The following is a 15,447-nucleotide window of genomic DNA, read 5'->3' on the forward strand; positions in this document are numbered from 1 at the left end:
ACTGCTTTTTCACAAATTTTCAGTCCACTCCTTCCACCTGACCATTCACCACAGCATGTGTGTGTTAGGTTTGTAAGTACAGCAGGTACATTCAAACTCCATTTCATCTCTCAGCATCAGTGAGACGTTTCACCTTGTCTCACAAAAACACGGTTTCTGTTTGCATTGCCCTTTAGTTTTGCAGTGCTTTGAGTTTCTTCTGCATCATTTCTTATCATGTTTTCCTTGTCAAGTTTTCACATTCTGTATAAGTTATTTGTCTTTGGTTACTTCCCATTTTACTCTGAAGGTTAGTAAGTATATGTATAAATATTAATTGTGTTTCATGTAGGCAGGTTTTATCATTAAAAATGTAACTACATAAAACCAAGAGCTCCATCTAAGACTCTAAAGGCCAGGGAAAGCCTCTTCTCTCTAAAAAGCGCATCTGAAGAAACCACAAGACTGGAACAATGTCTTATGGACAGATGAGACCAAAGTGGAGATGTTTGGTATAATGCACAAAACCAAACACCTCATATCAGCTGTCAGCACTCTGGTGGAGGGGTCTTTGAGCTTGTTTTGGAGAAAGAGGCCCTGGACACCTGGCAGTGATGGATTTGACCATGAACTCCTCTGTATACCAAAGTTGTCCATAGTCAAATGTGTGGATATCTGTTTCACAGCTAAAGCTTGTCTGAAACTGACCCCAAGCACAGCAGCAAATGAGTGAGAAGCAATGAATCAGAGCTGTACATAAATGAAAGCCCACAAACCTCAGTGAACTGAAGAATGAGACAAAATTCCTCCACTTATAAAGTTGCATAAAAACTCATAAAAACTTATTTCACAGGACTGTATGTGCAGGGAGTGTTTGATGCTTGTGAGAATAACAAAAGAGTATTGCACTTTGATTTTCAGGTTGTTAACATTTGAAAGTACAATGAGTGTCTTTGATTTTTTGGTTGTTTTGATGCGAACTGTCTAAATGAACCAGAAGGAAAATAGATTCAAAGCTGTCATTTTCCATTTCCCCTCAAAAATCCCCACACACCTAAAAATCATTGGGAAAAAAAAGGAGTAAAAATCACTTTGCAGGGGCAGTTTAAACTTAAAATGTAAGTTTGCCTCCTTAAATTTTATACGAACTTCTGCAACGGCACAAAAGGCACTCTTTAATCCCTAAATTTTTCCTTCCAAAATTGCTTAAAAACAGCTAAAATTACTTTGTAAGACATAGTGTCAAAGAAATGGAAGTGTGACAGTCAACTGATGAAGACTTCATTATAAGGGGACTTTTTATTTAGTCTTATTTTCTTATTTTGTGGAGAAAAATCTACATATTTCAGTTCACTGGAGGCTTGTTTAGATTCTACTGATAACAGACTTAAACAGCAAAGCAAAGGGAGAAAAGGTCTAAAAATTCATGAGTGCTGGCAAAGAAGAAACAGCAGAGAGAAGACAAACAGATAATTTTATTGACTTTCTCCTGTCTGAGGTGATGTTTTTAGTATTTAACAAACAAAGAAAGCTATTAATCGACACAGCGCGCCTCTCAGATGTCGACAAAAGCTGTTTTCTGCTGCGGTACTGAGCATTTCTCTCCATTTGACTAAAGCGCTTACACAGCTCTAATGAAGTGCCACTCTTAAAGTTAGCGAGACACACTGACCTCAGCTGTATCCAGATAATTAATAATATTCGCTTCAATATGATGTACACTGCAGCCCTCGGGATTTGTAAAGCAAAGTAATGTGGATCGTAATTAAAGTCCTGACTGTGTGACAGAAGGGATAGGTCGAGGTTTAGAGACTACAAGGTCAGCGATAGATATTAAGCAAAAAAAAAGAAAGTTAAATGCACTTTTCTAGGGGCTGGATATGGTACAAAAGTCTTGAGCCACCCTCGTTTCTTTCTATTTCGCTTCCAAGCAGCCAGATTTTCTTCTTGAGCAATAGTTCTCCAGAATTTCTGAAGGTCTTTGAAACTATTTCTTTGGACATTGGCTGTTTTTTCACTCACTTTCAGTCCAGTCCTTGTGCCTGATCATTTTCAAAGGAATGTTAATGTTTGTTAAGGCAATTAACACTGACGTATGAATCATTTAAGCATCAAAAAAGATTTCACCTTAACACTGAAAAATGGTTTCAGTGGAAAGGTGGCTGGCAAGAAACTCTTCTTAAGGAAAGGAAACAGGGAGAAAAGCCTGATGTATGAAAATTACACAAGAACTAGAGTGAAAATCAGTGATAACGGGGCTGATGGACTGATGAATCTAAATCATCGTCAGTATGTACAGAGAAGTCATAACTGGATAGAAAAACACACAGTGGAGCACTATCAGTCATGGATTGGCCTCCCCAGGGCCCGGACCTCAACATTATTGAAGCAATGTAGGATCATGTTGACAGAGAACAGAACAAAAGGCAGAAACATCCAAGAAGAGCTTTAAATGTCCTTCAAGAAGCCTGGAGAACTATTTCTGAAGACTACTGTAATGAACCACGGCAGACCCGATGACATATTTATGCTTTTAAGCATCTCTTTATGAACACAGTTGCTTATAAACATACGAACAGCCACAGCTCTCCCACTGCCAACCGCACACATCACCAACCACAACAACGACATGATAGGACCCCATTCAGTGTTTTAACCCAGAGAGGCGTGATTGCAGATGCTCCGCAAGTGCATCTGCCTTCCCTGCCCTGGCACCACCGACCACGCCCCGCTACAATTCCTTAAAGAAATTATAAGAAAGCTGCCTAAGACAGATCAGACTGTGCTAAAGAATAAAAGTGGTCACACCAAATTTTGACTTTCAGGCTCATTAGGATAGTTGATACTCTGTTTTTGCTGGCCAATAAACTGTTACACCCATTTTCCATTTTCCTTCCAAAATATGAAGATGTATTAAGAGGGTGGCTCAAGACTTTTGCAGTTTGATAGAAACCACATGAATCGCATAAACGACTATGTAGCGGATAAATGGATCACTACACTGTGGATACTGAAGCACCCTCCACAATGGCTCGTTAGATTTATGAACTTGAGCCGTTAGTAGGATGAAACTATTTCTGGGTTTTAAGACGTATTAATATTCAGCTCCATCTAGATCTATGCAGCTGAAGATATATGACTTCCATATTTGGAGCCAGGGGTATTTTTCATCGTAAAATCTGTACGAACAGATAACAGGATCTCACTGTGAGGAATGTGTTATGCCTGCAGACTGTTTGAGCAGATTGGCGGAGAGCTTTCAACAACTCCCTTGAAACTGAGTAGGGAATACTTTCAGGTGTGACTACCTACAAATTGCTACCCTGTCAGTGCACAGTGTCTCTCAGTTACGATCTACCCTTTGATTATTACTCGTTACTTAAAATAAATGAATAAATGAATAAATGAATAGAACAATACACACATAACGGGTGAGATCACAGCTATGCCCATATTTTCTGGTTGATTTCTGTCCAACTATTTTTAATGAGCATCAACTTGTACACAAAAAAGGTCATATATTGAAAAATATGGTTTTATGTTAAGTCTAAATAAAATAATTATTCCAGTAAAAACCAGTGTGTGTGTCAACAGGCATGAAATGTGTGTGATGCAATCCAAATTAATAGATGAAAACAAACAAAAACACATGTTTTCAGGTTATTGCCTTATTTGTCACCACTTCTTTTTCTGCGAGTGCTACAAGTCAAGCCGCTCCTAATTGGTGTGAATTCCACAGTCAAGTAGTTGGAAGTGTAAAAACCTGTGGGTGGGGTCCACTTTGGTTAAGCTGCTTTCAGATGTCAGACGCAGCAGGAAGAGCCTGAGGAAATTAAAAAACAACAATCATGCACCCACCGTGCAGGGGAAGTGCAGATTCAATGAGCCTACATGTTGACAACAGATTAAATCATGTCGATATCGAGTTTGTTTAAAGGGGACCTGTTATTCTTTCACTTATATCCAGCAATATACACTGTTACACTTGTAAATGCTCATAATAAACATGGTTAAAATTTCAAGTAAATCACTCAGAACACAATTAAGGAATCCTTATGTACAAAATGCTCAGACTTCAGACTGCTCTAAATACTCAATTTTGGACTGTTTTTTCTACTTGTTACTCTGAAAGATGTCATACAAAGCCAATGTCCCTATTATATAGCACCAAATTATGACAACGCTCGCCTCAAGGCGCTTTATATTGTAAGGTTAAGAACCTATAATAATACAGAGAAAGCCACAACAATCCAGTGACCCATGTGAGCAAGCACTTGGCGATAGCGGGGAGGAAAATCTCCCTTTTAGCCGGAAGAATCCTTGAGCCAAATTAGTTGTGGCCGACTAGACTTTCCAGAATCTGAAATTTGATGAAACATTTCGTGTGTGCAGTTTAGTTAAGCAAAAATAGAGAAAGAGACGATCAGTTCAGTTCTCAAACTGAACTTTGTTTTTGTGGCAGGAATTTATCATATTTCTTCTTCCAAAAGTTACAAACTCATCAACATTTGAAGCAAAATGAGGGCTCAAGTGTGAAATGTAATTCTGGGCTGCCAAGCCACCTTAAATTGACAGTGCAGGGGTGTCACAGGGGTTCCTACAGCCATCAAATCCTCTCTACAACACCTATATCCTTTATGCATTGCATCATTAAGCATACATCATCTTAACATTAGGAGGGAAACATATATCAGTTTTAACAGAGATTAACAGCTACTACAGCTAATTTCTCTGCTGTTGCCCCTAAAGGTCCCCCTGCTTCTTCTTTTTTTTTTAAATGCATTAAACAAAATCAAACTTGGATATTTTTCTGTGAAGCCATGGGAATTATTTGTCGAGGAGCTCATTTCTGTTTCACACTCAAGTGGCTCTCAGGTTCTCCTCAGCTGGTAGCTGAACTTCTATAACTTGGTGTGATATGCAAACTTTTGAGGTGTGTTAAATACACTGGAGTGAGAAATAAGGATCTGACATCTTTTGTTATTAAAGAAGTAAAATATCTGAGTCTGAGCTGTGTCTTTCTTTTTGTTTAAAGCCTGCACTTGATGATGACAGCAACATTTTAAAACCTCCTCCTTAAATCTTTGTGCCTTCACGCCTGTCACTTCTCAGTATTGCTCGCTGTAAACATATTCATCGCCTCTCTGTCATTTGTATTCATCGCTGCACTTTGATCCATATTCATCCTAAAACACGCTGCTCACTGTGTCGTAGTCCTTGCTCATGTGAGAAGTGCTGGGCAGTGATTTGAGGTACTCCATGTGCCTTCTGGCGTCCTCCTGATTGTGTTTGATGTAGTAAATGATGTAAGCTGTCACCATGGAGAACCAGCAGAACATGGCCACAAACATGGCTACGTCAGTCGTCTTGTGGTGGAAGTTGCAAAAGTTGATCCCCGAGTCCAGGACCTGGATCACCGGCTGTCCCACGTACTCCTCCTGCTCTGACGTGAAACAGCTGACCTCGTTCACCGTCTCAGGGTCGAGCCTCAGCTCCCTCAGTGTCTCCTGCAGTGAGCACTCGCAGTGCCAGGGGTTCTGGGAGAGGCGGATTCGGGCGTGCAGCTTGGTGAAGGTGTCCCTGGGGAGGCCGCTCAGATGGTTGTTTGAAAGATCCAAGGTCCGCAGGGCTTCGGAAACCCCCTGAAAGGCATCGACCTCCACGCTCTCCAAGACGTTGTGAGATAGATCCAGCTCCCTGAGGCGGTGAAGGTCAGCGAAGGCTCCTTTTGGGACGTGTCGGATCTGGTTTGACGAGAGCAGGAGAACCACAGTGTCCTTGGGTAAGTTCGGCGGGATGCTTTCCAGGTTGCGCGAAGTGCACTGCACCACCATGCCGTTCCTCTCTGTGCAGTGGCAGAGCTTAGGGCAGGCATAGGCGGTCATCATCAAAGAGAAGAGAAGTGTTCCCACAAAGAAAAGAGAACTAAAAGAAGAAGGGTTTATGGATGACCTGCACCTTTGAGAGGCCCCCATTAGCCAGCGTTAGGACTGAAATCAGTGCTGCTGGTATGAGGGTGTGTTGCTTTAGAGGCATGAAATACATTCAAGCAAAGGATGTGGCTACAGTTTCATTCTCAACATTCGCTTGAACATCGTTTATTCTGACAGTTAACTGATCCATCTCAAAAGAAGGCAAACGTTTGAAAGTTTGCATACTTGCTAAATGAAATTTCACAGTGAGGTATGGATGATGTAACCCAGAGACAGTACACGGTGGGAAATGTAGTCCATGGTGGGAGGGACACCTCTTCTCCGCCCGGCTGCAAGAAACCTGTGAGAAAAAAAAGATGACAGTGAAACAAAGGGTGAAAAAGATATCGCGGCCCCTTCATCTCACAGCCTCTTTCCAGGAAAAGTAAATAAATAAATAAAATCCTCCCCCTCTTCTCCGACTCCTTCCTCCTTGGAGGGGGAAGTTGGTAAAGTTCAAGATTATCATAATAATACAAGGTTTTCTATAGCATGGGTCCCTCAACTCAAAATCTGTCCCCGCGAGAAAACGACAAGTCATTAAACAAGGTGTGGGCTCATCAATATGCATCAGATGAACTTTGAAAAACAGTGATTTGTGATTAAATAAGAAGTTGCCTGTAGTCTATAAGGTTAGCAGTGATGTATGTGAGAGCATCGAAGGTCGGGATGCAAATTAAAACCCTCTACAGGATGCACTGTATTCAGGCCGATGACAAGGTGCAGACTGAGTGATAAGCAGCTTTTTGATCAAGACTGTGAGTCTCAAACAAGCTGCTGTGTAATGGCTTCTGAATGATGTTCATACGATAAGCTAATGTTTCAGAAACTGCGGTGCCCTTTTGGAAATTACAGGGATATTAACGTGGGTGTAGCAGAGATAAGGATGCAGGAAATAAAAAAGGATATTACAGGTGTAGATGTTATTAAATGGGGGCATAATTCGGAGATAAACTCTCAGAAATTTCAGCTAATTGAGTTTAAATTTCCTTTAAAGCATCTACCTTCTATTTTTGTTCTTTATTTGATATTTTACACGATAAAGTAGATTCTAAATGGCAAACTTAATTAATTTGTTAATGTTAATGTTAATGTAAAAAGTATCTGATTAACTGATATATTAATTAACAATTACAACAATAAATGCCCAGCTCCCCTTAGGAATACCATAGAAACACTTTTGCATACATTATTATTCCTATTCATGATAAAGTAATCTTATACTGATCAATACAGGCAGAAATTTTTTTTTTTCTATTTTGGTCTCATTTGGCTTAACTATTTTAAACTAAATTTGGAGTTGGTAACTTACCTGACAGCTTCACTCTGTCCTGCTGGATTTTAAACGGACCGGAGAAACATCCAGGAGTAAATCACCGCCTCATCCTCTGCAAACAAACAGACGTCTCCGCTCAGAATCTAGCTGAGAAAAAGCAGCTGCTTAAAGAGTCCAGCAGTTTAGTCAGGATCTCCTGTCTGTGTATTTGCAGCAGCAGCAGCAGCAGCGGTGAGTCTCTCTCTCTCTCTCTCTCTTGCTCTCTCTCTCTCTGTGTGTGTGTGTGTGTGTGTGTGTGTGTGTGTGTGTGTGTGTGTGCAGAGATGGAGAGGTGAGGTAGCACCGCTGGAGCCCCGGTTCTTCCTTTGTTTGCTTCCGGGAAATACAGCACTTGGAAGACTCCGGGAAAACGTACACAACACAGAAAGTTTTTTGTGTAGTGTACAGTAGCACTGTATATTACCGCTTTGTAGGCTGACACACTAAAGTTGATAATCATTTCATGATAGATTCTAGCATTTTTTAAATATGGAAGAAAAAAATCTGTCTAATCTTTAAGTAGAAATTTTGAGGGGTCCCGCCCACAGTGATAGAAAAATGTGTTTTCTTGTTTTCTTCCAACTCAAAGGGATTAGAAAATAAATTAATTCAGAATATATACAGTTGTGGTCAAAAGTTTACATACACTTGTAAAGCATATAATATAATGGCTCTACCGAGTGTCCCGTTATTTCTAAAACTCTGATTTTTCTCTAATAGAGTGATTGGAACAAATACTTCTTTGTCACAAAAAACATTCATGAAGTTTGGTTCTTTAATGACTTTATTATGGGTTAACAGAAAAAAGTGATCACATCTGCTGGGTCAGAAATATACATACAGCAGTGCTAATATTTGGTTACATGTCCCTTAGCCATTTTCACTTCAATTAGGCGCGTTTGGTAGCCATCCACAAGCTTCTGGCAAGCTTCTGGTTGAATCTTTGACCACTCCTCTTGACAGAATTGTTGCAGTTCAGTTAAATTTGATGGCTTTCTGACATGGACTTGTTTCTTCAGCATTGTCCACATGTTTTCAATGGGGTTTAAGTCAGGACTTTGGGAAGGCCATTCTAAAACCTTTATTCTAGCCTGATTTAGCCATTCCTTTACCACTTTTGATGTGTGTTTGGGGTCATTGTCCTGTTGGAACACCCAACTGCGCCCAAGACCCAACCTGTGTGCTGATGACTTTAGGTTATGTTGAAGAATGTGAAGGTAATCCTCCTTCTTCATTATCCCATTTACTCTCTGTAAAGCACCAGTTCCATTGGCAGCAAAACAGCCCCACAGCATAATACTCCCACCACCATGCTTGATTGTAGGCATGGTGTTCTTGGGGTTAAAGGCCTCACCTTTTCTCCTCCAAACATATTGCTGGGCATTGTGGCCAAAAAGCTCGATTTTTGTTTCGTCTGACCACAGAATTTTCCTCCAGAAGGTCTTATCTTTGTCCATGTGATCAGCAGCAAACTTCAGTCGAGCCTTAAGGTGCCGCTTTTGGAGCAAGGGCTTCCTTCTTGCACGGCAGCCTCTCAGTCCATGGAGATGCAAAACACGTTTAACTGTGGACAATGACACCTGTGTTCCAGCAGCTTCAAATTCTTGGCAGATCTGCTTTTTGGTGATTCTTGGTTGACTCTTCACCCTCCTGACCAATTTTCTCTCAGCAGCAGGTGATAGCTTGCATTTTCTTCCTGATCTTGGCAGTGACGAAACAGTGCCATGCACTTTATACTTACAAACAAATGTTTGCACTGTTGCTCTTGGGACATGCAGCTGCTTTGAAATGGCTCCAAGTGACTTTCCTGACTTGTTCAAGTCAATAATTCGCTTTTTCAGATCCATCCTTTGACTTTCCCATTGTAGCGTTTGTGGGCGTTTGTATCCAATGAGCCCTATTTAACTGGCCTAAGAGAAGTCACCAGCTGTCGTCACTCATAATCGCTCACAAGCAGTTAAGAGGCCATGCTATGAAGCTCAGTTCACTGACAACTTTCTAAGTCACCAAAATTGCTAATTCATGTTGCCGTATGATTATTTTTGACCCAGAAAATGTGATCACCTTTTTCTGTTAACCCATAATAAAGTCATTAAAGAACCAAACTTCATGAATGTTTTTTGTGACAAAGAAGTATTTGTTCCAATCACTCTATCAGAGAAAAATCTGACTTTTAGAAATAACGGGACGCTCGGTAGAGCCATTATATTATATTCTTTACAAGTGTATGTAAACTTTTGACCACAACTGTATATACATTTTAATTTGTCATTTATTAAAATTATAAATATATATTTTAACTCAAAAGTACAGTTTTTAAATTTAACCCTAACCCTTGTGCGTGTTTTTTATTTTGACAGCGAATGCGCACCTGCGGACCACTTATGTGCAGCCCTGGTTATTTAGCTCGTCATATTGCAGCCACAGAAATTCTTTTGTCCATGAAACCATAAAGCTGCACTTTCTTTTTGCCTTATAGTCTGATTTGTCATAACTTCTCCGTTTTGTGGTAAGCTTTTCTTTGGCTGTCACTTCTTCACCCTGACCTGTCTTATTTGGCTCAGCAGAACTAAAATATATATCCTGCTGCTTTTACACACGCACTCACATAAGCTCAGCGATTCTCTGCGCGATCAACCTCTCACATGTTTAAGCTTGCTGCGGGAGATTTCACTTGTCATGTTTGCATAGTAAGTTAACGATTAATAAGACGATGTCAGAGGAATTGGTGCACAAATTATCATCACTCACAGATCAGTGCTGTCGCTCTCTATACACAGTTCGCGCGATTGCAAAGTGAAAGCAAAAAACAAGCGCAAATTCAAACACGATTTCAATATGTCACATATTGACAGTGGCTCACCCAATGACATAATTACCCAGCTACATTTCTGAAAGAATGCAAAAGCATTGACATATATTTTTCCTTCCTACAATAGCCCGACAGGCAGGGCAGAGATAGCCCCGGGACGTCGGGCTAGCGATATTGCAAGCCCTGTATCTGATTGAGGAATCACTCATCTTTGGAAAAGAGAGTTTATTACAGAGAAATGGCTCTTTCCAAAATAAAAGCTATACTATCCGCTTCTTCTGGGCTATATTCTCAGCAGCATAAGGAGAATCATGTGCTAACAGCTGTCTAAATGACTCGGCTAAAGTTAGTAGCATGCTTGTTGTTTTTGTCTTTGCACTAGGATGATGTCGGCGTAAATGTGCAGTCATATTTGTTGTGTTCCCACTAGTGCTTTCAGGTTAATCTCGTTGAAATGACCTTAACGCCACAACACGGCAAATCTCCGTTAACGAGCTACCGCCGATCGCCCCGTGCATGGGACTAGACGGCCAACACGTTAACGAGCTAACTGCGCTAACACACTAGTTCCCACCCATGTAATTGAGCATTGCACGGCACATCCAACATACTGTTTTACTTTAGTCCATGACTCGCTTACCTTCAGGGTCATACGTCACATGAAAACCAAAATAATTCCAAACGCCAGATCTGAATGAGGGTGGGGGAGGTCCATGTTACAAGGAGAGCTTAACTTCTGTCTTGCTAGCTTGCCCTGCGCTCTTCCTTCTGACTATGCTGTCTGTGTTGAGCGCTCAGTGGATCTGCGCTCGACAGTGCAGCCTAGGCGGAGCAGTCGAACGCAGATTCACTGAGCGCTCAACACAGACAGCATCGTCAGAAGGAAAGTTGATAAAATAAATTACAAATGTTGTATTGTTCGATACATATGCGTACCGAACCGAAAGCACTGTATCGAACGGTTCAATATCGATACGAATATCGTTGCACCCCTAATATATATATATATATATATATATATATATATATATATATATATATATATATATATATATATATATATATACAAAATGGGAGATGCCCCCAAGGGTGGTGGAGAATGACCGAGCTAAGATCCTGTGGGACTTCCAGATACAGACGGACAAAATGGTGGTGGCTAACCAACCGGACATAGTGGTGGTAGACAAACAGAAGAAGGCGGCCGTAGTGATCGATGTAGCGGTTCCGAATGACAGCAATATCAGGAAGAAGGAACACGAGAAGCTGGAGAAATACCAAGGGCTCAGAGAAGAGCTCGAGAGGATGTGGAGGGTGAAGGTAACGGTGGTCCCCGTGGTAATCGGAGCACTAGGTGCGGTGACTCCCAAGCTAGGCGAGTGGCTCCAGCAGATCCCGGGAACAACATCGGAAATCTCTGTCCAGAAGAGCGCAGTCCTGGGAACAGCTAAGATACTGCGCAGGACCCTCAAGCTCCCAGGCCTCTGGTAGAGGACCCGAGCTTGAAGGATAAACCGCCCGCAGGGGCGTGCTGGGTGTTTTTTTTTTTTATATGTATATATATATTGCTAGGGCAATGCTTCATGGGCCACATGCCGAGCCCCCAACCGCGAGCAGTTATGCCTACCACGCCAGTTAAGGTACCGAAATACAACGGGCTAACCCCGTTAGAGCCCTACCTCTCACAAGTGCGACTAGCCGCCAAACATAGTGGCTGGAGCGAAGAGGAGACTGCTACACACCTAGCGCTAGCATTAGAGGGAGATGCACTGCAGATACTCCTTGACCTAGCCCCGGCAGAGCAGCATGAGCTCCAGGCCCTCACCGCGGCACTCGAGAGGCGATTCGGGCAGCGGCACTCCACTGATCAGAGCAGAGAGCAGCTAACCAACCGGAGCCGTCGACCAGGCGAGAGCCTGGGCACCTTTGCAGCAGACGTGTTGCTGTATGCTCGTCATGGCTACCCGGAGTTTCCAGCAGCAGCCCGTGAGGAGCTAAGCCTGTATGCTTTTCTGCGAGGACTTTTCCCAGAGCGACTACGCCAACATGTCCGCCTGGCCATGCCTCAGACCCTCCGTGAGGTGCTCCTTGAGGTTGAAAGGGCCGAGCCGGTGCTCACCTCGCGACCTAACCAGGAGGTGCCCCCCCCCAAATTACCCCCAAATCAGAGCCACAGACTGCGACGGGGAGGGGGAGGTCGCCGAGATGTCCCAGCTGCAACCCTCGGTGCCCCGGAGGCATCCTCGTCGACCGCTGCTACCGGTGCGATGAGTCTGGCCACGTGGCGCGTGACTGCCCAGCACCAGCCCCGAAGACCGGAACTACGCAGCCTCAGGGAAATGAGGAGGGAGCAGTGTAGCGAGGGGACCACCGCTCCAGCTTCCTGCCCCCCTCCAAGGACGATGCACAGTGGTGGGCCGAGTTGGGCACCTCAAGGGACTCTACCTGAGCTGCTGTGTTGAGGACCTGCCATGCCAGGCCCTGGTGGACATGGGGTCTACCATTTCCCTGATACGACCTGGCGTGCTCCCTGAAACATCCGGGCCACTGGTGAAGCGTTGGTTGCCCACAGACACCCAGCTGATGACAGTGACGGGGGAGAAAACCGTTATGCGGGGGAAGAAACCGTTGCGGATCCTAGTGAAGGATCTAGAGCTGGTGCACGACTTCTGGCTCGCCGACATTCAAGACCAGTGCATCATTGGCCTGGATCTGCTGAGCCACTGGGGGGCCTGCGTCGACACCGCAAAGCTGGCTATCACTCTTGGCGCAGAGACTTTTGCCCTCCAGCAGGGCCAAAAGCAGGGAGCGGGGACCAGACGAGACAGGCGTCAGGCAGCTGCCGCTCAGCAGATTTCGGATGCAGGTGGCTCCGGGTCATCTCCACTTGCCTCAGCCTCAACCTCCCTCGACCGAGACCATCGAGGCTGTTGATGACCTTTGGCAGTGCAGCAGCGTAGGCCTCAACGTCGACCAGCGCCAGCGGTTGAGGTGCCTCCTGGATGAGAATGTGGACATCTTTGCCGCCAGTGACAAAGACTGTAGGCAGACGAGTCTGGTCCAGCACACCATCGACACCGGCTCTGCTCAGCCCATCCGTCTGCGCCCACACCGGCTGCCCCTCTCAAAACGGCAGGTAGCGGAAGAGTAGATCCGTGTGATGGCTGCGGCTGGGGTGATCGAGCCGTCCAATAGCCCATGGGTGTCACCCGTGGTTCTGGTGGGGAAGAAGGATGGCAGCCCGAGGTTCTGCGTGGACTTTCGCCGTCTCAATCCAGTCACCAAGAAGGACTCGTACCCGCTGCCGCGGATCGACGAGGCCCTAGATTACGTTACCGGCTCCAATTGGTTCAGCTCCCTCGACCTACGCAGCGGTTACTGGTAGGTGGAGCTAGCCCCCGATGCAAGGCCTAAGACTGCATTCACCATTGGACAGGGGCTGTGGCAGTTCAGGGTCATGCCATTTTGGCTCTGCAATGTGCCAGCGACGTTTGAGAGGCTGATGGAGAGGGTGCTCGTGGATATCCCTCGTAGCCGCTGCGTTGTGTACCTGGATGACCTGTTGGTGCACGGTGGCGACTTTGACAGGGCACTGTCTCACCTGAGCGAGGTCTTGAGTGCCATCCGACGAGCTGGGCTGCGGCTCAACCCCGCGACATGCCGGCTGTTGGCGAGAGAGACCACGTTCTTGGGCCATGTGATCAGCGCTCGAGGTGTCGCCACTGACCCCGCAAAAGTGGCTGCGGTCCGGGACTGGCCGACTCCCTCAAATGTCCAAGAACTGCGGAGCTTCCTGGGCCTAGCCTCCTACTATCGTCGGTTCATCAAGGGGTTGGCGACGATGGCCAGCCCCCTCCACCGCCTGACTGATAAGGGACAGCTGTTTGGTTGGGGGGAGGCCTGTGCTGCGGCTTTTGCACAGCTGAAGGAGGCCCTCACCAGAGCCCCAGTCCTGGCCTACCCCGACGCCCGGCAACCTTTCATTGTGGACACTGATGCTAGCAATGTAGGAGTCGGGGCGGTCCTTTCCCAGCAGGACGAGGCTGGAGAACGGGTGGTGGCATACTTCAGTCGTGCCTTGGGGCGAGCCGAGAGGAACTACTGCGTGACCCGGCGGGAGCTGCTCGCCGTAGTGCTAGCGGTGCGGCACTTCCAGCCATATCTGCACGGCTGCCGGTTCCTCCTGCGCACTGACCATGCATCTCTGACTTGGCTCCTGAACTTCAAACACCCAGAAGGGCAGGTGGCCCGCTGGCTGGAGGTCCTTCAGGGCTATGACTTCGAGATCCAGCATCGGGCAGGTCGACAGCATGGCAACGCTGATGCCCTCTCCAGATAGCCCTGCATAGCCGCCGAGTGCCGCTACTGCCTGCGACAGGAGGAGCGGGCCCAGGAGGTGCTGGGGGTGGCTACTGCTCAGGCCACAACCGGCGGAGGGGGGTGGCTCCCATTGACAACGCAGCAGCTGAAGCGGGAGCAGGAGGCCGACGTGACGTTGGTTTAGGTGGGGGCCTGGCTAGAGGCGGCGCAACGCCCCGCCTGGACGGGGGTGTCGGGACAGGAGCCCGAGGTGAAGGCCTACTACTCCCAGCACAACAATCTGGAGACCCACGACGGCCTCCTGTACCGGAGATGGCGGGCCCCCGGTCAGTGCAGAGATCTCCTGCAGCTGTTGGTGCCTTGGTCGCTGCGGTCGCAGATGCTTGAGCTGGTCCACGGCTCGGTGGGGGCAGGACACTATGGGAACGCCAAAACTCTCCGCCGCCTCAGGGGACGGTTCTACTGGCCTGGCTGTCGACGGGATGTGGAACTTCATGTGCACTGCTGTGACACCTGCACGGCACAGAAGGGCCCAACTCAACGCTCCACTGCCCCCCTTCAGCAGTACCTGGTGGGGGCCCCAATGGAAAGAGTGGGAGTGGACGTCCTAGGGCCTTTCCCCGTCAAAGAGTCAGGGAACCGGTATGTGTTGGTGGCTATGGACTGTCGCAATGACGACGGCCGAGAAGCTGGTGGAGGAGATTTTCACCCGTTTTGGGGTCCCGTCTGAGCTCCACAGTGACCAGGGGCGTAACTTCGAATCGAAGGTCTTCGGGGAGATCTGCCGGCGACTGGGGGTGGAGAAGACGAGAACCACACCGCTCCACCCACAAAGCAATGGCTTGGTTGAGCGCTTCAACCGCAATTTGCAGGATTTTGTGTGGGGTAATGGGGTCGTCGGGGACGACTGACCCCTTAGGTGGGGGCTATGTAGCGGGTCAGGGCTGTTCGGGGTTCTGTTTGTACAGTTATGTTTTGTCTATGTTGCCATTGTGACGGGTGACGCCCTCTCACTGCGACGGTGTGTCCTTCCGGTGTCAGAGGACACCCTG

The 15,447-nt window shown here is 46.1% G+C and overlaps 1 protein-coding gene across 1 annotated transcript; it reads right to left on the reverse strand.

Annotated features, from left to right (window-relative positions):
* Window positions 1–1,464: 1,464 nt before the first annotated feature.
* Window positions 1,465–7,419, reverse strand: LOC101464411 (leucine-rich repeat-containing protein 3). The gene is made up of 2 exons (XM_004575359.3): window positions 7,264–7,419; window positions 1,465–6,252 (listed from the first exon to the last, which is right to left on the reverse strand). The coding sequence occupies exon 2, from the start codon at window positions 5,952–5,954 to the stop codon at window positions 5,166–5,168; it is 789 nt and encodes a 262-aa protein (XP_004575416.1). The 5' UTR covers window positions 5,955–6,252; window positions 7,264–7,419; the 3' UTR covers window positions 1,465–5,165.
* Window positions 7,420–15,447: the final 8,028 nt, after the last annotated feature.

This window comes from Maylandia zebra, linkage group LG23 (genome assembly GCF_041146795.1).
Source record: "Maylandia zebra isolate NMK-2024a linkage group LG23, Mzebra_GT3a, whole genome shotgun sequence".
Classification (NCBI taxonomy): domain Eukaryota; kingdom Metazoa; phylum Chordata; class Actinopteri; order Cichliformes; family Cichlidae; genus Maylandia; species Maylandia zebra.

What these genes read in the sequence shown, in the direction of transcription:
- LOC101464411 (XM_004575359.3), bottom strand. Translation starts at nt 5,954, where the DNA reads ATGGGGGCCTCTCAAAGGTGCAGGTCATCCATAAACCCTTCTTCTTTT.